General features: G+C 42.3%; 7 protein-coding genes across 7 annotated transcripts; 3 read left to right on the top strand and 4 right to left on the bottom strand.

The window, feature by feature from the left end:
* Positions 1-452: 452 nt before the first annotated feature.
* Positions 453-1,510, bottom strand: EAE97_000259 (uncharacterized protein; the record flags this gene model as incomplete). Its single annotated transcript, XM_038870769.1, has 5 exons — positions 453-714; positions 868-1,125; positions 1,197-1,326; positions 1,400-1,412; positions 1,485-1,510. 5 exons carry the CDS (start codon positions 1,508-1,510, stop codon positions 641-643), a joined length of 501 nt encoding a protein of 166 aa, XP_038738130.1. The 3' UTR covers positions 453-640.
* A 4,672-nt stretch (positions 1,511-6,182) lies between these two features.
* On the top strand, positions 6,183-7,684 carry EAE97_000258 (uncharacterized protein; the record flags this gene model as incomplete). Its single annotated transcript, XM_038870768.1, has 2 exons — positions 6,183-6,389; positions 6,443-7,684. The coding sequence occupies 2 exons, from the start codon at positions 6,183-6,185 to the stop codon at positions 7,682-7,684; spliced, it is 1,449 nt and encodes a 482-aa protein (XP_038738129.1).
* A 3,176-nt stretch (positions 7,685-10,860) lies between these two features.
* EAE97_000257 (uncharacterized protein) lies at positions 10,861-16,828 on the bottom strand (the record flags this gene model as incomplete). The annotated part of the gene is made up of 14 exons (XM_038870767.1): positions 10,861-11,070; positions 11,244-11,296; positions 11,366-11,505; positions 11,558-11,874; positions 11,961-12,273; positions 12,331-12,479; positions 12,533-13,420; positions 13,558-14,351; positions 14,521-14,862; positions 14,942-15,329; positions 15,386-15,557; positions 15,641-16,096; positions 16,198-16,571; positions 16,625-16,828. 14 exons carry the CDS (start codon positions 16,826-16,828, stop codon positions 10,861-10,863), a joined length of 4,800 nt encoding a protein of 1,599 aa, XP_038738128.1.
* A 508-nt stretch (positions 16,829-17,336) lies between these two features.
* EAE97_000256 (uncharacterized protein) lies at positions 17,337-18,883 on the top strand (the record flags this gene model as incomplete). The annotated part of the gene is made up of 3 exons (XM_038870766.1): positions 17,337-17,848; positions 17,919-18,794; positions 18,844-18,883. 3 exons carry the CDS (start codon positions 17,337-17,339, stop codon positions 18,881-18,883), a joined length of 1,428 nt encoding a protein of 475 aa, XP_038738127.1.
* A 413-nt stretch (positions 18,884-19,296) lies between these two features.
* On the bottom strand, positions 19,297-20,055 carry EAE97_000255 (uncharacterized protein; the record flags this gene model as incomplete). Its single annotated transcript, XM_038870765.1, has 7 exons — positions 19,297-19,348; positions 19,411-19,566; positions 19,624-19,666; positions 19,726-19,806; positions 19,858-19,864; positions 19,935-19,955; positions 20,005-20,055. 7 exons carry the CDS (start codon positions 20,053-20,055, stop codon positions 19,297-19,299), a joined length of 411 nt encoding a protein of 136 aa, XP_038738126.1.
* Positions 20,056-20,257: 202 nt separating this feature from the next.
* Positions 20,258-22,047, top strand: EAE97_000254 (uncharacterized protein; the record flags this gene model as incomplete). Its single annotated transcript, XM_038870764.1, has 4 exons — positions 20,258-20,512; positions 20,573-20,644; positions 20,703-20,983; positions 21,039-22,047. 4 exons carry the CDS (start codon positions 20,258-20,260, stop codon positions 22,045-22,047), a joined length of 1,617 nt encoding a protein of 538 aa, XP_038738125.1.
* A 270-nt stretch (positions 22,048-22,317) lies between these two features.
* On the bottom strand, positions 22,318-24,040 carry EAE97_000253 (uncharacterized protein; the record flags this gene model as incomplete). Its single annotated transcript, XM_038870763.1, has 4 exons — positions 22,318-22,973; positions 23,040-23,178; positions 23,235-23,448; positions 23,541-24,040. The coding sequence occupies 4 exons, from the start codon at positions 24,038-24,040 to the stop codon at positions 22,318-22,320; spliced, it is 1,509 nt and encodes a 502-aa protein (XP_038738124.1).
* Positions 24,041-24,265: the final 225 nt, after the last annotated feature.

Below are 24,265 nucleotides of genomic sequence, written 5' to 3'. Positions count from 1 at the left end.
CTGTCTCTCCGCAGGAGAAAAAACAGACCGGAATTAACTGCTAGTAAAGCTGTTCAATAATCGGATTGTTCCATTCCAATTTAGAGAATTAAATATTCAAATACTTTTATCATTCAAGATTATTCAAGAATTTATACACAGCGGTCAAGTTCTACACTTCTTTTATGAATTGGTTTATTATAGAATTTATTACAGGTAACAATATTGGCCTCTTTTGCTTCTTCTTCTTCTAATAAGTTATCTTAGAGCCTACCTAATCACTCACAGACTAGTGTAAGTAATATAAGAAACAGACGAATACTTAACTAACCAATCAACTAATTCATTCACCATTTTCTATAAACGTTGATAGGGTGATTATTGATGTACACCTAGGTATGGAAAGATGGAGGTGAGCGAGTAGATGAATGAAGGAAACAACTAATAAATCACTATATGGGGACCCAAAGATTCGCAGGTCATTCATTCCCTTATATGCACCCGACAGCGAGATGTATTCAAATGCTTCGATGCGTGAGGGATTAGTAAAAATCCTATTCTGCCCCTCCCCGATGAATGTATCAATCTATCTATCATTCCCTCTTCTGAATCCTGATACCTGCTTTCCTGATACCTACTTTCCCAGTTACACTTCACGGAATCATGGACCACAATGCGTCGCACCGGCTGTTGCTTGCGTGATCATTAGGAGGGCGACGATTAATCCGTAGAGGCCTGATTTCGGGGGTATTTGTGTTAGTTTTCTCTCCTTTTTAACCTTTTTTTTTGGCATTATTCGCTTCCATTCCATTCATCTCCCTCCTACTCTTTCAGTCTCTCAAAAATTCCGACGCGAAAACGTGGAGGGGGGAAAAGGGTAAGACTCACCCAACACCTCCGCAAAAATTAACACCAACGCCATCCCCACAAACATCTTCGGCTGCATTGCCGCGCCCCTCACACCCACATCGCCAATGACCCCAATACTAAAGCCAGACGCGAGACAGCTGAGTCCGACGGAGAGGCCCGCGGCGAGATGCAGGAAATTTGTGTGTAGAGCGGAGGGGGCGACGAGCGCGGAGGCGATGAGGATGCTGGTTATCAGGCCGAAGATGGAGAGAACGGAGAGGATTATGGGGAGGAGGTCTATGGTGGGGTTAGAGTGGTGAGGGTGAGGGTGAGGTTGAGGTAGGAGGTAACAGGGATGGAGGGGGTACTGCGAATCATGTTCTGTGGTTGCATGACACTGACTGCGGAGATTCCGATGCTACTTTTGGCCATGCCGTATGCGGCGCCGATGTTGGAGAGGACGATTGCACAGCAGCAGCCCATTGCCCCGAAGAAGGACTGGACGGTTCATGAGTTGGCTGTTAGAACACGGGTGGTGGTATGAGGGGAGGAAAAGAAGGTGGTAACTAACGGCATAGACGGGACTTTAGGGCAGAGTGAGATGTTCGCATAGTATTTTGATGAAGTTTTGATGAAGTTGTAAGTGAAATTCTCACCACCTATCATTGAGATATGGGTCCATTGTGATCGTCTGATTATTACTTTAAAACGAGTGAGAGTAGTGTGGAATAGATCCTTGATCAATGTATCAGATCTTGTGCAACCTGCAGTGGGACTATTAAGAAGGCATAAATTTTTCGCAAAAGGAGAATTAAGTTGGCAAAATGTTGTCTTCAGAACTAAGGAACGAATTCAATTGAGAACTAGGTTTTCAAAATTGAAGAGGAATCATATCATATGGTGTAAAACTACACGCTCATCCGTCTTACATCGCTGGAGGGTAAGCCTACGAATACATGTAATTAGGCAGCCGTCGCACCAGATCGATATCAATTTTGATTCGATGATCATGCAGAGAATGATTAAATTCCAAGGTTTGGAATCTTACTGGCAACGCGCGTGCATTTGTACATCAACAAAATAAGTTCTTTCAGTGAGAGATATCTCGTAGGCTCGAGGGCTTTGATTGATTGGTTGCTACGCACTGGGTGCCTGCTTTCAAAAACTTCAACTTGGCAGGTGTTTCAAATGATCTGGTGAATTATTGCGATGCTTAGTATGATGAATTTAGACGTCAGCCAGATATTTATCACTATCTTGTAGATGACGGATGTTCCGAATATATAAGTACTGCTGCCTTCGGTCACCGAGTCAATGATTACGTAGTCTGCGCTACACAATCAATCAATGCAGATCATGATCAACCTTACTGCCGACGAAAATTGTGATCAATGGCCATGCTTATTACGACGCCAGAGAATCATCACAACTTTGCATACTTTTCAGCCCTGAAGAGTTTGACTGTCAGACAAATCGTGTGTAATGAAAGAGATGAGCATGATTGCTGAGAATTTTAGCAGTTAAGTAGTTTCTCAAATTGCTATAGCTGCCTTGGAAGGTGGTCAAAAATGGTACAACGTAGCTCATGGGCAACGGCAGTGACCAAGGCGAGTATAACTCTGCGTGCTTTCATCCTGATTGAGATGAAATACGTTGCAACCCGAACACGTAGTTTCCAAAATGGGGCAATGCTATCGTGGATACTTGCCGAGCCTCTTCCTGACTCTGCCATCTTTCAGAGCCTCGATTTGGTTTGCACGATACGCAGGAACTAAGGAGAGAGTGAACAATGTGTGCGAAGCAATGCTCCACTCCTACAATATTCAACACACCAAACACGAAAGCAAACGCGTACATGTCAACTTAAATCGAAAAGAAAAGGAAAGTTCTCACGCTTGTAAGAAGTTTGCTGTGCCGCAAACCAACATTGAGTTGGATATTTTGATATACGCAATCTCAAGTAACCATTGAACAACTTGGAGTTCCATACGAGGACTCTTTAGTGAACGTAAATCGAGTGATAGGACGAATCTGCTACAAAATCGCCGCGATAGATTGCAACATGTTAACACTACGCTGTTGAAGGTGTTGATGTAAAGAACTTAGGTAGGCGACTTCATATGTCAAGGGCCCCCCTACCTAGGTATACTTAGTCAATACCATAAAACCAAGCTTTTTAATCTCCATCTAATTGAAAACCCGTGCCTCGATTTCCGAGATCAGTCATACCAAGAATTCAAGACAAGATAAATTTTCCGCTGTTTGAGTAGGAAGTTTTGAAACGAATTGCAAGATTTGAAAAAGAAGAGGTCACAGCTGGAAGGCTGCCGCTTAGACTTGTGCGGCGGTCTCGTTCAAAACGTTCGAAGTATGGGGTAGCAATATGTGATGATTTGAGTTAGTCAATGCTCACGATATTTAAGTAATAGCTCAAATGAGTATGGTGTTGCAAATTCGCAATGAGCTTTTCTGAAGTTCAAATGTTTGCGAATCCTTTCCTTTGGTCAGTCCATCAGGTCATGGAAATTTGTCAAGCTTAGTAAGGATACTTGGCGAGACAAGAAGCACCTTCTAGCACGTGCCTAGTACTAAAGTGATTGTAGCAAAAGTCGTGATAGTCAGTCAGAGTCTGATATTCTATAGACCATTCCTACCTAGGCACCTAGATAATCATAGATATTTCTTATTTTGGAGTGTGGCTGTGAATGAGTTATACGTAGATACCTAGCCACATGCTAGCATGTTGAAAAAGTCTTAATAAAGTACATTTGGAGAGATGGGAGGAACATCCCTATGGTGGACGGATTGACCCTTTTAGAGTTTAGTACGAACACAGTCGATCCAATCCCACTACCATCAGGTCCGTAGCCAACGGAGGAGTACTCTTGTACGATGCAGGAAGTTCGGCAACTACCTAATCTCTTTAGTGCCTGCGTAAGTAACCCTATGGGATCCATCTTTATTGATACTGTCAGACTGTCTGGAGGTTCCATATAAAAGTTACAATGTCCGATATCACCGTCGCCACTGTTTGCTTACGAATATAGTGGTGATAATGACGAGTATCTAATTACTATGAATTACGCTGCTCATCACTTTATTCGGGTTTATTCCATTGGCATACTAGGTCATTGTAGGCAGAATGGTCACATTTATGCTTGATTAGCTTTCCCAGTTTTCCTTTTTGGAAGTTTGCGTGTTGGTCCATTCATTGGATTTATGGCACAGGCACTTTGCAAAGTACTACCTCCAATAAATGAAAGGTAGACTACGTACACATATATCGTACACATCATATCCCTCCCCCTTTTCAAATACTTTAGTTACTCTCTTGAGGCTTCATCCGATAAAACGGGTTTTTACTTTCCACTGGAGCGAGCTACCGAGGTAGATGCAAGATCACAAAATGGCTTTGGCGTAAGAGAAACTATTCGCGTCTCTTCTCGGTCAAGTTCAAACAACTTCAATTCATGCTTTGTATCATGGATTTGTGGTCCTCACTTTATTACTGGGAATTTGGAAAAGGACTGTGTGATGAACCCCGATGGTGTTTCAAGCAAATGCGCTTTTGTCTTTAGTCTGCAAAATATCCCATCCTCAATGCTTCATGCTATGTTTCTAGGTCTGAGGGTCGAAGACTCCGAGGAAAAGGAAGGCATGAGGAGCCATACAAATTCATTTATCGCAATAATCTGAAAATAGCATGTTTCCTCTTTCCCCCCTCCTCTCCTATGAGATCCCTGGAAAGTTATGTTGGAACTTGTGCAGGTAACGAATTATGGATTCGTGTGGTACCCTTCCGCGAGTCTAGTATGCACACCCAGATTCGTCAATATCAAAATGTCAAGCAGGTATGGAAGATCAGGATAGTGTGAATAAGAATCTCAATTCGTTGAAATATCAGAGTGTCTGTACCTCGCCTCTTCCTCTTGAAGGGACCTGAAAGCTATTTAGGAAGAAAGTCCTGGGGCGCAGGATTTCCAGCGAAGAGGATTTTGTTTGATATGATTGGTTATTGAATGATATCTCATGGATTCTAACCTCTTTTTTTATAGATCAGATGTTTCAATGTTCTAATGCTCAAAATACGTTCCCCTTTATATCATTATTATGTCCTTATTATCTAGTTAATATCGACTACAATGTCTAGTAACCCTTTTAATTTTGATTCTTCTTAATATTGTATTTCCCATCGAATGACTCTTGATTTTCAGATTTGTAGTATTCCATACAAAGTCTCCCTCCGTACCCGCCTGAGCTTCGTAGTTATACATGGTAGGCCGCGTCATATTGCGGATCCTTGACCTTGAATCATCCCAGACAACAACCCTAGCATTTATACTAGCATTTATACACTCTGTACTTCGTACTGTATGTCAACCAACAAACTTGCCAAGATATAGAAAAGAGGATCGAACCTTGGGATTGGAATCACTCTTTGCATTGGATTTGGTCTTTTTGTATGAGAAATATTATTCCACAGGTTCAAAGCTCTTTGGACCGTCTTCTTGCATTTTCGTATACAGTACCTTTAGAGAATTCCACTTGTACATTTCTACTCGATCGTTTCAATCCTCGTCCTTGATAGTAACACAATTTGACTACTACTACTACTACTGTACCTACCTAGTAAAGGCTCTTGTCATCTTATATTGTATTACTTTCTATCCTTCCTTCCATCCATCTCCATATTTATATCTTTCCCTCTTACTTTAGAATCTCTCAGCCTTTCTCGGCATTCTAAATTCCAACCGCTGCGCTTCCTGAAAAGTCCACCACGCCACCATTTGATACAAGACAAGAACGGATTTCACGGCGTGCCAGCCTTACAGTAGAAAACCGCTTGAAGATCTTAGAAATACTAAGAAAGATACTCCACAAATTTGTATAAAATACGATTCTCTTGTCTGCACCTCGTACTCTCAGCCACAATTAAGAGTTTCGTCATCTGTCGCAGGCTCTCTTTGCTGTACAAAAGCTTTACTTTTACTAGTACTACTCAGTCCGAGATTTGAGAACTTATACAAAACATCGCATCACATCACACTCGTTCCGAATTTTGGTTTCTAAAAGTACAACTTTTCATATCAACCTCACTACCAACAAACCTTTTTTTTTTTCAAATAGTTTGAGCATATTGGTTATTACTTTTTTCATTGGATTTTCTTGGCTCTATTTTCCAATTTTTTTAAAAAACAAATTTTTTGGGTCTTCGGGGTCGTCGAAGCTAAATTAATTAGCGCCTACTGTCCGCGTCATTTGGACCAACCCGAACAATATATACCAATTTCATATCCCATATAGGATTTCATAGAAGGGTATTTCTTTTTCATCAATATATTTTATCTCCAATCATGAGGACGACAAGATTTATTACCGCTGCCGTGGGAATATTATCAACATGTACAGATGCAATACAATTACAGAAGCGAACCGATGGACCAGCACGAGTAGTTGGACTAGATGTGGTACGAAAACAAGTGGAAAATCCCTTAGCAAGAGATAAATTAAGGAAATTAAGAAGGAGGTCGAAGACTGTTACTGCTACTTTAGATAATGAGGTTCGTCAATTTCATTTGGACTTTAAGTGAAGCTATATACTAACGTCGTTCAGGAAACTTTATATTTCGCCAATGGAACATTAGGTACACCAGCACAGAGTTTACGATTACATATCGACACAGGAAGCAGTGATTTATGGGTTAATACTGCTAGCTCAACATTATGTAGTAAAAAGACAAACCCATGTCAGCTGGCTGGAACATATACGGCCAATTCATCGTCTACATACGCATATGTAGCCAGCGATTTTAATATTTCTTACGTCGACGGATCTGGAGCATCGGGAGATTATGTCACTGATACATTTACGATTGGATCAACGACTTTGGACAAATTACAATTTGGTATTGGATATACCAGTTCTTCGCCTGAAGGTATTCTAGGCATCGGTTACGAGATTAACGAGGTTCAGGTGGGAAGAGCGGGAAAGAAGGCATATAATAATTTACCAGCACAAATGGTTGCTGATGGTTTGATCAATTCAAATGCTTACTCCTTATGGCTTAACGATTTGGATGCTAGCACTGGAAGTATTTTATTTGGTGGTGTCGATACTGCTCAATATCACGGGAAATTGGAAACCCTCCCGGTCGAGAAGGAATCCGGATATTACGCCGAATTTCTCATCACCCTAACCGAGATCATGCTAGGCGATACCGTCATCGCCCAAGACCAAGCTCTCGCCGTGCTCCTCGATTCCGGAAGTTCTCTCACCTACCTCCCCGACGCCATGGCCGAAGCCATCTACGAACAAGTCGATGCTCAATACGATGCTAGCGAAGGCGCCGCCTACGTCCCCTGTTCCCTCGCTTCCAACACCAGCGCTCTAAACTTCACCTTCACATCCCCTACCATTCAAGTCACCATGGACGAACTCGTCATCCCCGTCACCAGTACCACAGGCCAACAACTACAGTTCACCGACGGCACTGCAGCCTGTCTCTTCGGTATCGCTCCCGCAGGTGACAGTACCTCAGTTTTGGGAGATACCTTTATCCGCTCCGCATACATCGTCTACGATCTCGACAACAATGAAATTTCCCTCGCTCAAACAAATTTCAACGCTACCAGTAAGAGTGTAGTGGAAATCACCACGGGCACCACGGCAGTTCCAGATGCAACATTGGTTGCGAACGCCGCAACAGCTAGTTCAGGTTCAACGGGTGGCGAGATCAGCGGATCGGTCACTTTGAGCTCAGGTTCAAAGTCGAAAAATGCAGGCGCCGTGCAGACGCCGCCGCCGTTGGCATATGGTATGGCTGCACTAGGTGCGGGATTATATTATGCTATGTAAAGATCTTCCTCTTTGCTCGGCAACATGCAATGTCATGAGATGAGGTGGCAATATTTATCTTGAAAAACTTTTATTATTTTTCTTTGCAGCGGGATTGCATTGCGTGAGATGGGATGGCATGGGATGGCATGGGATAGCATTCTAAAGTTTTATACACACAAGAGTTGCATTAAAAGGCGTTTCTCTTTTTCGGCCTCTCTTTTCATATATATAATTTTTATATATTTTTATGAGATGAGAGCGTTCATTCTTCTTTTGATGATAAGGGATTTTTATTCTCCATAACGTTTTGAAATATGGATGGATGGTTGGGTTGCTTGGGTTGCTTGCTTGCATAGCATCGGAGTCTTTCTTTTACTTATGATTTGGATGACATGGGAATTTTTTGGGGGGGGGGGTTGGAGAATGAGAAGTAAATATGAGATAGGATGGGATGAGAAGTGATGCTGATGTTGATGTGATGGAATATAGAGGGGTTAGATGTGGATTAGATATTCTCGAATAGAAAGAGAAAAGATATACACATATACACATATACACATATGTGCAAGACTAGAGGGATAATATAAATCATTACAAGACAGAGATTCAAAAGATGTTTATCTATCCATTCATCTTTACTATATCATATATCGGATTATAAATACAAACAGATGAACTGTAAAAGACTATCAAGATGAGATGATGTTGAATATCAAATACCCATCTACCTACCTAGCTATCTATCTACCGACTAGGTTAAATAGCCCACGGGTATGCAATATATATCTTAGTACATTGAACATTGAACAAGCCTCTAGATGGGAAATACTATCTAGGGATATAAACGGTTTTTCGGTACTCGCGGCTTGGACTCTAAGATCCGAAGGGGGGGAGCTTGGCTTCTTGGCTTGGTGGTAAGGGGGTGAGGATTTTGAGGTGAAGGGGGGGTAGAGAGGGGGGGGATAGAAGAAGAAGAAGAGTGAATGGTTACAAACTTGTTAGATATCTAGATACCCGTTAGATCTTTTCTTTCTATCTATCCATCCATCCATCTGACCACAGTATCTCATCCATCATCTCCAGCTTCATAAATAGATACCTACGGTAGATATAATAAATATAATACAGTAGAGATAAAATACGCAAGCCCACTACATACATACCACAGAATTGCGAATAAAACAAGCATACAGATATGAAGTCGCAATAGTTCGAAGGAGATATACATACATCTCCTTATGTATCCCGATATCAACATCGATTCTTTTATGTGAAAGGAGGAAATGAAAGATCATTCATTGAATATCTATCCATTCATTTGTCCAATGGTTGCGAATAGGAGGTACACAATCATGATCTCTATTATTATCATCCAATATCTCATTTTCTCCTTCCCTTGTTCATCGCACTTCCCCTCCCTTCTCTCTCCGCTTCGTCGACATTATCTGTTTCTTGTATGAATGATTGAAATTCCATGTCCTCTCTTCTAATCATAAAATAGATGATGATAAGATGAATGATATCAATACAGATAACTATTAAATCAGATATTCATTAATCCAAATTACAAATTGAGATATTATGTTAATGAATCATTGAATATAAATAAGCCAGTCATCCAACGTATAGTTTTCAATAACGTGGTTTATCATCGAGTGGACTATATCATCAAGTAGGCCACTTCAAAATACACCAAAATTAAGGCTTTTTGAATATTCGTATTTTAATAATTAATCATTATTTTAGAAAAAAAAAAAAGATTAAATAATAATAAAAGATTAGTTTTCTAAAAATCTAGTTTTTATATAAATATTTTCATTTTATATTAAAAAAAGTGAAAATTATTACGATTTTCGTTACAAAAAAATATTCCTAATAATAATTCTTATATTAATTCAAATTTCTAATAAATAATGAGATTTTTGTAGTATTTATATAATTAAATTTTATAATTTTAATTTTTAAAAAATTCTATCAATAAATAAAGAAAATGCACAATTACACACAGACGAAATTTGTATATAAAAATGATGGCCCACTCGATGATATGGTCCACTCGATGATAAATCACGTTAACTATTCCAATCGAAAATGATATCATAATTTTTCCACCTTGCTAAAGCACTGCAATCCAATCCACCATTCCACCCCACCAAGATCCAAAAAAGTCAAAAAAAAGTTTAACCTCCCCCACCAAATCCCTCTCACGGTTTCCTACCCCTCCATTTTCCTCCGTTGCTCTATTCCACCCCCTCTTATTCTTGATCTGCCCATTCCAATCCTCGTGAGAAAACCAGATAAGAAAAAAAATCAAAAAATACAAGCTATTGTAGGGAATTGAGCCCAACGCGGGGGTCGAACCCGCAACCTTGTGATTGACTTTGTACATCTTCCAATGATAAGAGTCACACGCTCTACCGATTGAGCTAGCCGGGCAGGCTATGCTTGATAATTTGATGAAGAAGAGGGTGGGGTTTCATTATACAAATCCGTTTCATTTTTGGATCCCCATAGGGATTTGTGAGGAGTATTTAGGAAGGAGGAAAATGTATTCCGTATGGAGAGGTAGGATGGCAAAGAACGGTGGCAAATAAATGGGCGTGAAAAATCCAAAATTTAGATACATACATGGGGGAGACAAAGATAAGTGGTATGTGAACAGTAGAAAAGCAGAAACACCTGGATCATTGAACCATCAAGTAGACGTCAGCCAAGCCAGCTCAATCGGTTGGGCGTATGTATGACTTTCATCTTTCAAGAAAAGATTGATGCACAGATGGGAGGCAATGCTTATTATGTATATATGCGCTTGTTAGATGATATGATATCAACGTGATGTTGGCCGGAGTTTATGAAGTGTCTTCGCTTCGATGGAAGGAAGGGGCAATTGATCATGGAATGTATATATGTATTTATGTACTTGTAGGCAGATGGTTTATTTCCTGAAGTATCAGAACTAGAAGTTAAGGACATGACTACTGGAGATGTGCAATTCACGCTGGAGTGAATTAACTATCCTGTTCAGTTTTCAATCAAAGTGAGCTCAAATACTAACACACAACCTCTCCCTAATCGCAGACTAGAGATTTCGCAATGTCTTCATTTCTACTCGGGTATCAACATACATACATGAATTCCTTTCCCAGCGCTTTTCCCTCTCCCTTCTAGATTTCCTTCCCCGCACCGTCTTAACATTACGCTCCCAAATCGTAATAAATACACATACCCGTTCTAAAATTATAAACGAAAGCATTCCTCGTATTATCTTTATTCTGGAATGCTAAACCACTCATCAAGTCATGGATTTCACCGATATAGCGACGTTCGGCTGTGGGAACTGAATGGGTAAGTTTGCGCCAGGACTCCGGATCCGAAAGCTTGGTTTCGCGGATTAGATCCATCACCTAGAGAAGTGGGTGTTAGTCCATTGGTTGGGATAAGATATGAATCGCGAGATAAAGGGGTGGAAGATGAGGGGTATAGAGCTGTGTGGACTAGCCATAAGATGCGATAAGGTAATGAATAAGGAAGTACAGGAGTGCTTAGATTAGGGATAAATATTTATTAGACGGCTTACGTGGTCTGTTGTTTCAACGGCAGCGATAGGGCCATCTAAGAATGAATGAACGACTTGTTGGAGATGTTAGTATGAGTATCGCAAAAGACACACGTAACAAAATATTCGAGAATGCAACTCACGAGTCGCAGCTCTTCCTTGAGCTTGCTCTACAATGTTTCTTCTATTCGACTTCTTGCTCTTTGTACCGGCAAACAAAACTCGTACATCCTGTTCATGATCGCTTGGTCCTGTATCTGGCTGACTATGTTGACGAGATAATCTGAGAGATGTATTAATATCCATTACATTAGAAGATATCCAGATATGCTTACTTCGCTCGGTTGTAAGTACCTTCTCTCTGGTCTCTTTCACGCATTTCGCCACGAAGCCACGAAACTAATTGTGTAGAAGGTATATCGACATCCGGAACGTCCTTCCTACCAGTAGTCTTACATCTTACCACGGAATCTTGCTTGATGATGATTATCCAAGAATAACTATCATCTCGGTATTTGGATAGGAGATCTTCAGGGGATCTTGAGTCTCGTGCTAGCTCGGCACTTATGTCATGCGACCATAAGTTCGACACCAATTCAACTCCAGTTGACCTTAGTATTGCTGCATCATGACTTGCGACAAGTACATCACACTAGCAAATAAATTAGCTGTGTGTCATTTGATGAAGAATTTATGGTGTTATTGTAACTCGAAGATAACGAAGATTGCAATACTTACTCTCTTCGTGCTCCAAATACCTTGCACTTCCTCATCAGCTTTCTTTAAGAATCCCTTCGAATTTGCTTTAGGAAGTCGAGCCATCTTCTCCCATGCTAGATTGAAACCTACAGCGTGGCGTTCCTCGTTGATGTTCTTGTGATGTTGATTTTCTCGAATCAAAGAATCATATCGACCTCCTGCTGCAAATACATCCCGAACTTTTCTGTCATACAAACAAGAAAACAGTATTCCGCCTTTGTAGAACTTTTCCTTTAGACTTCCTAAAGGATTGATATATATCTTTCTCTGGACCTCAAACCGTTTTGTATATCTACACCCGCATGTTAGCGATGCTTGATGGAGATATTAGAGGAACCAAAATACATACGCAATTACATCACGTAGATGTGCGATAGAAGAAGAAGCCTTTTCGAACATTTCGGTACCTTCGAAAATTACCTTTAGTTTTTGAAAGGCTTTAGTAGGGGTGTCTCTAAAATCGAAACGTTGAAGATCCTCGACACTTGTGGCGGAAACCTGAAATATGGGTTAGCAAGTGATTACCATTGAGAAATTCAAACTAATCATACTCCAACTAATGGTGATCTAAGTTCAGCTCTTATCTTCTGCCATGTCCATTGCTGTACATTAAGCTTACTTAATGTATCAGCAGCAGCTTGTCGTATACTAGGTTCGATGCGACAGAAGTCAAAGATTAGACCGAGTAAATCTGCATGATTTATGTGAAAGCACATTTGCGACGAAGGTAAGGACGGAAAGCTAGCAACGATTTCATCTAAAACTTTAATGACCTCAGCCTCCTTTAGTGCTAGATCTAAGCTGTCGGATGTTACGACATCAAAGTCCACTTCGCTAAATGTTTGTGGACATGCGCCATCGTGCTTATCGCGAAAAACGGTACCAAAAGCAAAAGACCTTTCCACGGGAGGCTGGTGTTTCGCGATGGCGCGAGCATTTGGAACAGTGAGATCATAGGGTAGTTGTAGAAGAGTACCACTTTTGTCTAACAATTGAACAGCGTTGACACCGTAATGATCCGAAGATGGGAACAGAATACTTCGAGGAGTTTCCACAGCTCCATGGTTACGAAAAATTGAGATCAACTTTTGTTTGACAAGCCCTTGTAGCAATAAGTCGTTACCACTTGGAGTCGGAACTCCCATGTCCCAAGCATAATCCTTTGCTTGTTTTGTTGGTCTAGAGAAGAGAGCACTCATCATCTTTTGATGATATGGTGATTTCGAATCAGACAGACCAGCTAAAGTTTGACGGATTGTTTCGCTTTCCATCTGAACTGGTAGTTTCCTGCTTTGAAGAAGTTCAGAACTTGAGGGTCGTTCTTTTGGATTATGGTTGAGGAGGGACAAGATAATATCTGCTTGGACAGCTTTTCCGATCTTGTCAAAACTCGCTGGGAATACTGGGTCCTTCTTTCTTAGACCATCAATAACTTGAGCCTAAGCGGGGAGTTAGTATGGAATTGGCAGATTGTATAAGATATTAATCGTTTGTTTCTACTTGGATCCAGAAGTGAAGGCTATAGAGCCAAATCACGAATATCAATTGCAAGGAAATATATGAGCGATGAACTTACCCTCTCCATCCCGACAAGCGGAGTATAGCACATCTCGAAAAAAATCACACCAAGAGAATACATATCGACCTTGCCAGTGTACGGTCCTCCAGAAACTGCTGATCGAATTTCGGGTGCAATATAGGAGAAAGTGCCAATACTTCTTGTTAAATCCCCACTATTCTGCATTCCAGATGCTGAAACCTTGTCGATTGCTGAGTATTGGCCCCTTGTAGCCAAACCCAGATCGCCTATCTTGACGTTCGAAGCACCATCGATGAAAACGTTCTCTGGTTTGAGATCGCGATGAACAAAATTCAAGCTATGAATGTGGGCAAGGCCCTCAAGAATTTGACGAAAAACACGCCATATTTCCTCGTTGTCTTTATATAGTCCTCGTCGAATAAGATCGCGAAGCGTTCGCTTCTCACAATATTCCATAGAAATGTATAGAATGGTTTTGAATGGGCGTGGGGGTCTCGGACTAGATCTACTTTCCCTATGTGCCAAAGCAAGTCGCCCATGGCCTCGATTTCGAACATGTCCGTTTGGTTCTGCGGAATACTCGTCGTCTTCGTCATCATCATCGGATTCATCATCGCTATCTGTTGCCTCATCGTAACCGAATTCAATTTGGTATCCGCTAGTCGACATGAAGTCAAGCCCCCCTGTACTCGTCGCAAATTCAACATGGGGTCCCGATCCTCCAGAGGAGATATTACTGATAGATTCTTCTGTGGCAGCATCCGTTGTTGTATTTTCATCGTCTGTTTCGGAAAGATCTGGAACTTCCTCCGTCCATGTACTAAAGTAACCTAAGAGAGCGTAAGCACCAAACTGGGGCCAAGGAAATACTATGATTGGAACATCTTTCTCTAGCCCACTCCTTACATTCAGGGGATCGAGAATTATGTTGATATGACTTCCAAATTTGGCTCAAATGTTTTGTTCTGTAGTAGAAAATACGAAGGAACAATTACTCACGAACAACGGAAGGATGATTGAGCTGAGAGAGTAGGCGAGCCTCTTTTAGTACATCATCTAGCTGAGCGGACGATTTTTGAGTAATCTTTTTGATGGCATATATCTGTCCATCTAGTTTTTGCCTTGCCTTTACGACCTCCCCAAAACCTCCTTTTCCTAAGCGACCCTCTTCGACAAAATCATGAGCATATCTTGAAAAAGGTCCTGTGAGACTCATGGAATCATGTCGGGGTCTACGTGGTGTTATGGGTGCTAACGATGATGTTGATCCGATCCTCGACAATATAGCAGACGTATCTTCGTCCATTATGGTAGCATCAGTAACAAGAAATTTACACGAACCTATCCAAATTAGTCAGGTTGGTTTAAAAAAAATATGGAGATTCAACGAAAAACTAAAGCAAACAGGAGGAGCACTTACTGAGCGCGAAAGCTCGCGGCCGTTTCTTCGGATCTGGATTGAATAGTTTGAGCATAAAATCGTGTAAAGCGTCAGATAAGTCCAATGAGTCTAGCATAGCTTTTGGAGATGAGTATTTTCGAGAAACGTTCAACCCAAAAGCCATCTGAAGAAAAACGATACCAAGCTCCCATATATCAGTTTTCGCGGTTCGTAGGCCGTCCCCCAAGTTAGCAATTTCCGGAGGAAGCCAGTGCGCAGATTTTGCCATGGCAGAGCTATCAATTTTTCTTTTTGTTATCTTACCACTCAAAGCATGTAGCTTTCGTTGATATCCGGCATCAGCAAGTTTTGGCCTGACCACTCCATCTGATTCCCGGAAAAGAAGTACATTTCCACTATGTATATCCTAGAAAGAGGAGCATCAGTACTCGAAGAACATGGGAATATAACAAATGTGTTTACCTCGTGAATAATTCCGTTTTCTTCGTGGAGGAATCTTAATGCATCCAGTAGCTCTATAGTCCATGAACGAACTTTGTTGACATTCATGTTCTCAACGATATCTAGGAATTCCTCCAAGGATCCTTTCTCAGCATACTCGCTTAAGATACTGACAGTCCAGGAAGAATCATTCCTATGCGTCCCAAAATTAATCAACTTCAGCTACACAGAAAACTCAATGAAACTGTAGTAACAAAATAATAGCTAAAAACTCACTCTTCTTTTTCTACCTTAAAATCTAGAAGATTAAGGATATTGTCATGTCTAATGCTCCTGAGCTTTTCTAATTCATTTTCCATCGCTTGCAATTGTCCCTTGACACTACGATCACCCAAGTTCGTATCAAGCAACGTCTGCTTCAATACCAATAAAGGGACGTGAGAGCTGACTGCGGGTCTTACGGTGTAGCAACGAGATACAGGACCTTGACGAATAAATGACTTACCAGTAACCGCCTGAAAGTATATCGGGTTACCCTCAGCATCCAGAACTGAGACTTGGCGATCTAGCACCTCGTGATCATGAGTAATCTTTCCAATTACAGAATTCGAGACGGTGATTGAAGGGGGAGGTTGATTTTTTCGCTTTGTCTCTTTTGCTTTTGCACGTTGTCTTTTCAATTCATCTTGCACCAATGAGCCAAGCATTCTCTCTTCTTCCTGGGATTCCAACCTATCGTAAATTTAGCACTTTTGAGGGGTGATGATACTCTGAGATACCGAGAGCGATCAGCTGATCCCAAAGGGGGAAGAAAGAAAAGGGAATATACTAACATTTTTTTCTTCTCTTCTTCTAAACGTTGATCTTCGAGTATCTGAGCAGCAGCCGCTTCATGAGCTGCACGCTCTTCTTGTAAAGTGGGCAGTTCTCGTCCTGCAGCTTTCGCTTCAGCAGCTTGCTCTAAAACATCCTGACAAGCAGTAACAATTTCCATAATCATGGCTTGTTCCTCCTTGACCAGTTCTTTAGGTAATGTCTCGATAATCTTCTGAAGCTTAAACTTAGTAGACTCTCGAAGACCGTCGGTATTCTTTAAAGTCAACAATGGCGCCGACTTGGGATAGGTCAGGGTTAGGGTGACTCCTAAAGTCACTGAGAAATCCTCATCAGAAGTTTTGATAGATATTTCAAATGATGGTTCTGATTTCTGTACAAAATTAGATATATGTCATGCATCAGTTGTGAAGAGAATTTACAAACCTTCCATGCTGAGTGATGTGTTTCAATACGCCGAAAGTCATCACCGTATATTGAGGCGAGAGCAATTAGCTCGTCATCTTGGGTCTCTTGATAGGGGGATTTTGGTGAGTCATTTGCGACATCATTGTTTTTCGTTGAAGGAAACGTATTTAAGGGCTTTTTCTGCTGTGCTTTCTTTCCCCGTGGGTTATTTGCTGGAGGCATGATGGAAATTGGATTATGGCGCTTATTTGATGTGGTATTGATTTATATATTTCAATATCTAAATTCGTCGTTGAGATTCAATAAGCAACAAATGCGTGCGGCCGAGGCCACAGCTATGCAGACATTATCGGTTTTCTCGAGTTTAATTATGTTAGAAAATTTATATGTCGTCCAAGTCACACTCCTTTCCTGCCGTCAAATATATATTTAAATGGTAAACGCATGAGGCGAGGCAGGCAAGGCTGATTGATTGACTAGCCTATCAAATATGACTAACAACCTTGTCGTCATATGGTGGCGCTAATCTCTTTGTAGCATAAGCTCCGCGGTCCGATCTTTGTATCGCACAAGGCTCAAAATTTCTGGTGAGTCAATTCCTTATCTGTTGAGAGTACTTTTATTAGTATTGAAATAAAGTGCTAGGCAGGCCAATTGATCTGATCTTTTCTGAATCAATTGAGTTATTATCGCCCTCGCAGGATAGTTTGTAGATCATCATCTTTACGCAATGGCTCTCAACGCATGTACAAAGCTTCCAGTAGCTCGATTGATCAGACCAACAGCTTCCCATCACCCCGCAATCAGTAGTATCCGATACTACTCTGCACCCCCCGAGAGCACGATACCGGCCGCAAAGCTGAAATACATTCCCACAAGTGGCACATACCCCAAAGGATTTTTGGTTTCTGGAACTCATGTAGGAGTTAAACCGACCAACAAATCTACACCAGATCTTGCTTTCCTGGCCTCGGAGACACCATGTGCGGCTGCAGCTGTGTTCACAAAGAACAAATTCCAAGCGGCTCCAGTCACTGTGAGCAGGAAGATGCTACAAAGAAGGAACAATACTGGAATCCGTTCAGTCATTATCAATTCAGGATGTGCAAATGCTGTGACCGGAAAGGGTGGAATGGAAGATGCTGAGAAGATGGGTGCTGAAGCTGACAGATGTTTCGACACACCAAGTGATGGTAAAGGTGGTAGTTCAATAGTGATGAGCACTGGTGTAATTGGTCAAAGGTTCGAAGATCTGCTTCTACCTTGTTCAATCTTAACTTCACTTAAAAATTGACTAAACCTTTCATATCAGACTGCCGATCCAGAAGATATTACTCAAAATACCTACCGCATTTGATGGTCTAGGAAGTTCTCACGAGCATTGGTTGGCGACTGCAACCGCGATCTGTACCACCGACACGTTTCCAAAGCTCTTATCCCGAACATTCTCCTTACCCTCTTCCCCAGAAGTGGAATACAGGATGGCTGGTATGACAAAAGGTGCCGGAATGATTCACCCAAACATGGCTACTTTATTAGGAATGATCGCAACAGATGCTCCCATCGCACCTGCATTACTGCCATCCCTACTTACAAAGGCCGTTAACAAGTCATTCAATAGCATCTCTATTGATGGCGATACTTCTACGAATGACACTGTTGCTGTATTGGCAAATGGAGCAGCTGGAGGAAAAGAGGTTACTTCTGAATCTTCTGAAGATCATGCTGCATTCCAGAAAGTTTTGACCGAGTTCGCTACAGATCTTGCCAAGCTTGTAGTTCGCGATGGTGAAGGTGCCACTAAGTTTGTCACCATTCGTGTAACAGAGGCCCCATCAGAAATTGGAGCACGCAAAATTGCCAGCACGATCGCAAGATCTCCCCTAGTAAAGACTGCATTGTATGGTAAAGATGCAAACTGGGGCCGTATTCTCTGTGCTACTGGCTATTCCCAAATCTCGGAACCAGGCGAGCCCATAAATGAGGTTCCAGAAATCATCCCTGAGAAGACTAGTGTCTCATTCATTCCCTCAGATGGCTCACCAGAACTTAAGCTTCTTGTAAACGGAGAGCCAGAATCAGTGGACGAGGCTCGCGCTGCTGAAATCTTGGAACATGAAGATCTCGAAATCTTGATAAAACTTGGTGGTGGAAAGGAGGAGGCAGTGTACTGGACTTGTGATTTCAGGTAGGACCCCAACGCCCACACTGACGAGACAAAGACTAACTTCATATAGTCATGAATACGTCACAATCAATGGAGACTACAGGACATAAAAAATGAGAACAACAAGTTCAATAATAGGAGAACTCAAAATTTGTGATTTCTTTTGAGGAACATGTTTTGATTGTACATAGAAGAAATGTGAAGGAGGACGCATAACAGTGAAAGCGCAACCCAAGGAGAACATAGCGAGATGATAGAAATACCCAAGCTTGCATATCAGAGACCACTATAAAGAATCCAATTTGACCCTTACCTTGTGCGCAAGTAAATTAGTTGTACGTGTCTTCTCGTGTCGCTCTGATCGATCCTCGAGATGATCATCCTGCCAGAGTCAGGCTGGTTAGAATTTCCCCCTCAACTCCTCAATTCTCACTAAAATTTCTGCAAGCAATCTGAGAAGGGGACACATGCAATGCTAATCTCATTCTCTTCGCGTATGTACATCACAGACCATATTTCCATCTCACGCTCTTTCGACAGTCTGAGGGGTCCAGGCAGTAATCTTTGGTTTGACACTAAGAGAAAACATCAGCTCAAACGCACATGCTTGACCAACAGGCTGTACATCAGCACTCACGTAGAATAAGTCTTGAAAGCAGCACGGCTCATAGTGAAAGTTGGTCTATGATCCGGTAACTGCCAGGGTTGTTTTTGCTGCAAGAGAAGATCTTCGGTCGGTGGCTTATCTACCATGTATGAGATCCATGCGTGCCATCCGGGCTCGATTTGACATCTACGGATAGTATGTTAGAACGAGACAACTCGGCGAGAGGCGCTGGATATTCCTTACGGGCTGAACTCGTCGTCCTTGTAGTCTACCCATCTTGTGCGTACTGTATGTTGGTGTAAGCGTAATCGGACACGTAGATGACATATTATGGCAGGTTCGTACGTGGTAATTCATCCTCGAGGTTCTCAAAATACTTGTTGCCATATCGATCCTTTGCGATGAAGGTTCCGGCCTTGGTATCACCTGTTTTCCATGAGCTTCAGTCTCTCAGCTATCTTTTCGAGCATTGAATACCTTGGTACTATATTTCAAAATCCATCTATCAGCAACGGTGCTCGCTTTGTGGTGGACTCGTCATAAGGTGTACTTACGTGCATTTGATGAAGAGCATCCTATAATTTGATCAGCAATCTAGCAGGCGCATCTCGAGGGTCTTCATACCTTGATACCTGCTCTGCGCAGGTTGCGCAAAGTCCGCAGAATTGTAGACATGTTGTTGAAGTTGCAATGGGCTTGCTCAATTGTTAACAATCAATGAAAGTTGAGGTTCATGAAGTCGTCGCTCATTTGGCACGCCGCTTTTGCGCTAGCGATATCAAAACGCTATCACTATCCTATCGGCTTGTCGAAATTTCAAATCTTCAACATCGCAAATCGAGGATTTATAGAGGAATTCAGAAACACACAGAAAGACATGATCGTTAGGACTATTACACGCTGTTCTCGCATTCGGAAGGGTCCCTCCTTTCAACCACCATTACAACGAATGAAACAGCGAGCACATTCGACATCTACAGGTTCTACTGCTACTACGCCCACAACACCCTCTCCTGCTTCGATACTAGGCGCTTTTACAAATGAGTGTGATAAAGTAGCTCCAAAATTTGAGGTGGATGGCTCGCAGATACAAATTTTACGGACGCCATCAGAATTCTACGAGACGTTGAAGGTTGGCATATACTGCAATTGGACATTGGCGGATGGGACAGATGCTGATGGACGGATATAGAGCAAAATACTGGCAGCAGAGACACGAATTTTCTTATCGACTTTGTATATAGGAAAAACAGAACATGAATTAGTACATACAGATATTCTCCCAGTTTAATAGTATACATGAATAATAACTATATGTGTAGATATCCACACTTCAGCAAGCTTTGCGTGCAAAACCGGGTTTGAAACTTAGTATTCTTACTGATGCCTTAAGAGGTACGAGAGAGTCTCCCAATGCGTCATGTGCTTCACTTCTCGCCCCGTTGGTGTCAGAGTTTGGTGCAGATAGGGTCGAGATTCGTATGTACCATACCCCGAATTTGAATGGATTAAGGAAAAGGTATATTCCAAAAAGAATTAATGAGGGATGGGGTTTGCAACACATGAAGTTATATGGAGTGGATGATGAAATTATCATATCCGGGTATGTCATGAAATCCAATTTTGGGTAGGTTTGAATACTAACAGGACCCGAAAAGTGCAAATCTCTCCAGTGACTATTTCACAAACCGGCAAGATAGATATCATGTGTTTTCCTCTAAAGAAGTCACTCAGTATTTTTACAACATCCAGAATGCAGTCTCGAGTTTGAGCTTCTTGGTATCGCCAGACCCTCAACTGCCAGCTGGATACACGCTTGAGTGGCCCTCCTCAAATTCCTGTCCTTCTCCTCTGACAGACTCCCAAAAATACATTTCTCATGCATCATCCGTTCTCACACCCTTGATTCAAGCTTCAACAACATCGAACTCGACATCCAGCAATCCTCAAGCTAACACAGCGATCTATCCCATCTCCCAATTTACACCGTTGTTCCCTTCGACCTCCGACACATCCACCGAGCTTCCCCTTCTCACCCGTCTCCTTACCTTCCTCAATTCTCCCACCACTCCTTCGTCCTGGACTTTCACAGCCGGCTATTTCAATCCGTCGCCAACTCTTACCTCCCTGCTCCTCCACACAACATCAAAAAATAACACCGTCCTAACCGCTTCCCCTCACGCCAACGGCTTCTACAAATCCCCTGGAGTCTCCGGCATGCTCCCCGCAGCCTACACCCTTCTCCTCCGCAAATTTCTCGTCGCAGCTCAGAAAATTCAGGGACCATTTCCATCCATCACTCTACGAGAATGGAAAAGGGGAACTGTCAACGAGCCTGAAGGTTGGACGTATCACGCTAAGGGACTTTGGGTATCGTTCCCCACCCAATCATCCTCCTCGTCCTCAACCGAGACTCCCAAGCCAGCAATCACAGTACTAGGTAGTAGTAACTACACCAAACGATCCTATACATTAGACCTCGAAACAGGTGTCATGATCGTAACCCGTGATCCGGAGTTGCAAGAGAGACTAAGACAGGAAAGAGATGGGTTGGGAGAGTGGGCAAGCGAGATTGGGCTGAAGGAGTTCCAGAGTAGTGAGAGGAGGGTGGGGTTGCATGTTAGGATTGCGATGTGGATTGTGGGGGTTGTGGGCGGTGCTTTGTAAAAGTGACTTCATGTGTTACAGTTGTCCCGACACACTGGAAAAGTATTACTCAAGACAGGGTAGAACTAGATTATGGATGTCGTGATAAATCTAACGACATATCTAGATCTCACACCGAATTTTCGCAGACATTCGATTCTTCGGGTTCCAAAATGTACGATTTGTGCGAAACTTTTTGATTATTACGTGATTTTATATAATTTTTAACAACTGCAACAATTCTGGAAGTTGTTTTCACATTATCTGCATTACAACGCTCGGAACCGCGAACTACAATTCATCCCTCTTCCTCAAACCAGTTTCCACCGGTCTCATTCTAAACATCTTCACCCCGTGCGCCTCCACATCCGCAACCACTGTTCCACTAGGTTTAACCGTCCCCGTCAAATTCCCCAACAGTTCACTTCTTCCCGCCGCCAACCCAGCCTCATAACTCATTTCCGTCGCATTATATCTTCCCTCCCCAACCGTCGTAGCGTTATAGCCCGTCGTCGCATTTCCAGTCGCGGTATTTGCCTGAATAATTGCTTGAGCAGTAGCATTACCCATGCGATTTGCCCATAGATCACGTAATTCCCATTCCATGGAGACTTGTTTGGCTGTGCCTCCAGTTCCGTAGTCAATGAAGATATCGGCCAATGTGGCGTTCATGGTAAGAGTTTCATTACCACCATTGATGAGGAGGAGGACAAAGTCACTGGTCGTGCTGTTGGTGGTGGATTGGAGAGCGCCAGACCACATTTGGATTGTGGCAACACCGTTTTCGTCAGTAGCGTCAGTAGCGTACATCCAGCGACGAGCAGCGCTACTACCTAGCGGATCTTGGTTCACGGCGATAACGGCCGGGTTGGAGATGATCGCTAGATCGGCGGGTTGGATTTTGCGGAGGTCGTTGCCGAGAATGAGGGGACTTTTTGCGATTGCCCCTGTTTGTTGTTAGAATTTTGATCTTCATATATTTCTTGACTCGGAAATAAATCTGGAAGACTTACACATGCTAAAGTGAGCTACATATTCCGAGTCGGTCATTCCTCCATTGCCAACCTCCAACATATCCAGGTCGTTCCAGGCACCTGGTTGGGCTTTTGATACGATGAAAGAAGCTTTATTCATGATGTTGACAATTGAGCACTATATATTTTGCTTTAGTTGGTTGTCCAAAGTATGTCGGTAGAAGGATAGCTTACATGGAAGCCGGGTAATGCACAGTTGAATGCATCAGGGCCATCGCATGGGCATCTTGCGTCTGCTCTGTCCCATGAATCATACACATCACCGGAGATTCTCCAACTGTTTGCTGTAGTCGATCCCCAATTCCATGGAGAGTCCTCTCCCCAGTTACAAAGGGAGTAAAGAATAGGTCGTCCAGTAGCATTGAGTGCTTTCGCCATCACCTGATATCTGAAACATATAATTAGCCTGATTTGACAGAAACATCTAAAATTACCAGTCTCCAATACATTTGTATCTGCCCGCAGAATAATGTTCCTTACCTTTGGGAACTCAAATATTGAGTTCCTGCTTGTCCAGTGTTGTAACAATTATCATATTTCAAATAATCAATTCCCACCGAAGCAAAATAATTCGCGTCGACAGTTTCATATCCGAGACTTCCAGCGTATCCACCACAGGTGTATTCGCCAGCATCTGAGTACATGCCAAATTTCAAACCGAGATCATGAATTGCATCTGCTACAGCCTTCATGCCCTGCGGAAATTTATCCGCATTGGCGACAAGAGTGTTATTGTCGCTAGCGTTTCGCCCGTTACTCCAACAATCATCGAGAATGACATATTGATATCCTAGGTCTTTAAGACCATAATCAACAATCAAATCGGCTGTTTGAAGAAGAAGCTCCTCGGACACGTCACAACCTAGGGCATTCCAATTGTCCCATCCCATTTGGGGGGTTCTAGCTAGGCCATTGTTGACAGCATCCACTCTGGAAACTAACAAGGTAGCGAGAACGCCGAAAATACTTCTTGTCGACATCTTCAATTGCCAGAAATTAAGAAAAGTGTGCGAAGAAACTTTTCTGGAGAGACACCAGCTTTTATAGGTCAAAAAACTCCAATCGGAGTATTTACTCGTTGCATCCAGGTACAATCCACTTGTCTACCAATGACTTCACAGACCGAGTAAAAGCAAGATTCCTAGCGGGGTAATGCTGCACTCCGTAGCTCAACATACATGTCACTATTGAGAGATACGAAGAGT

This window comes from Botrytis byssoidea (assembly GCF_014898295.1).
Source record: "Botrytis byssoidea strain MUCL 94 chromosome Unknown BBYS_001, whole genome shotgun sequence".
Taxonomy (NCBI): Eukaryota; Fungi; Ascomycota; class Leotiomycetes; order Helotiales; family Sclerotiniaceae; genus Botrytis; species Botrytis byssoidea.
The sequence above is the reverse complement of the archived record's forward strand: the minus strand, read 5'-3'. Positions and strand labels throughout refer to the sequence as shown.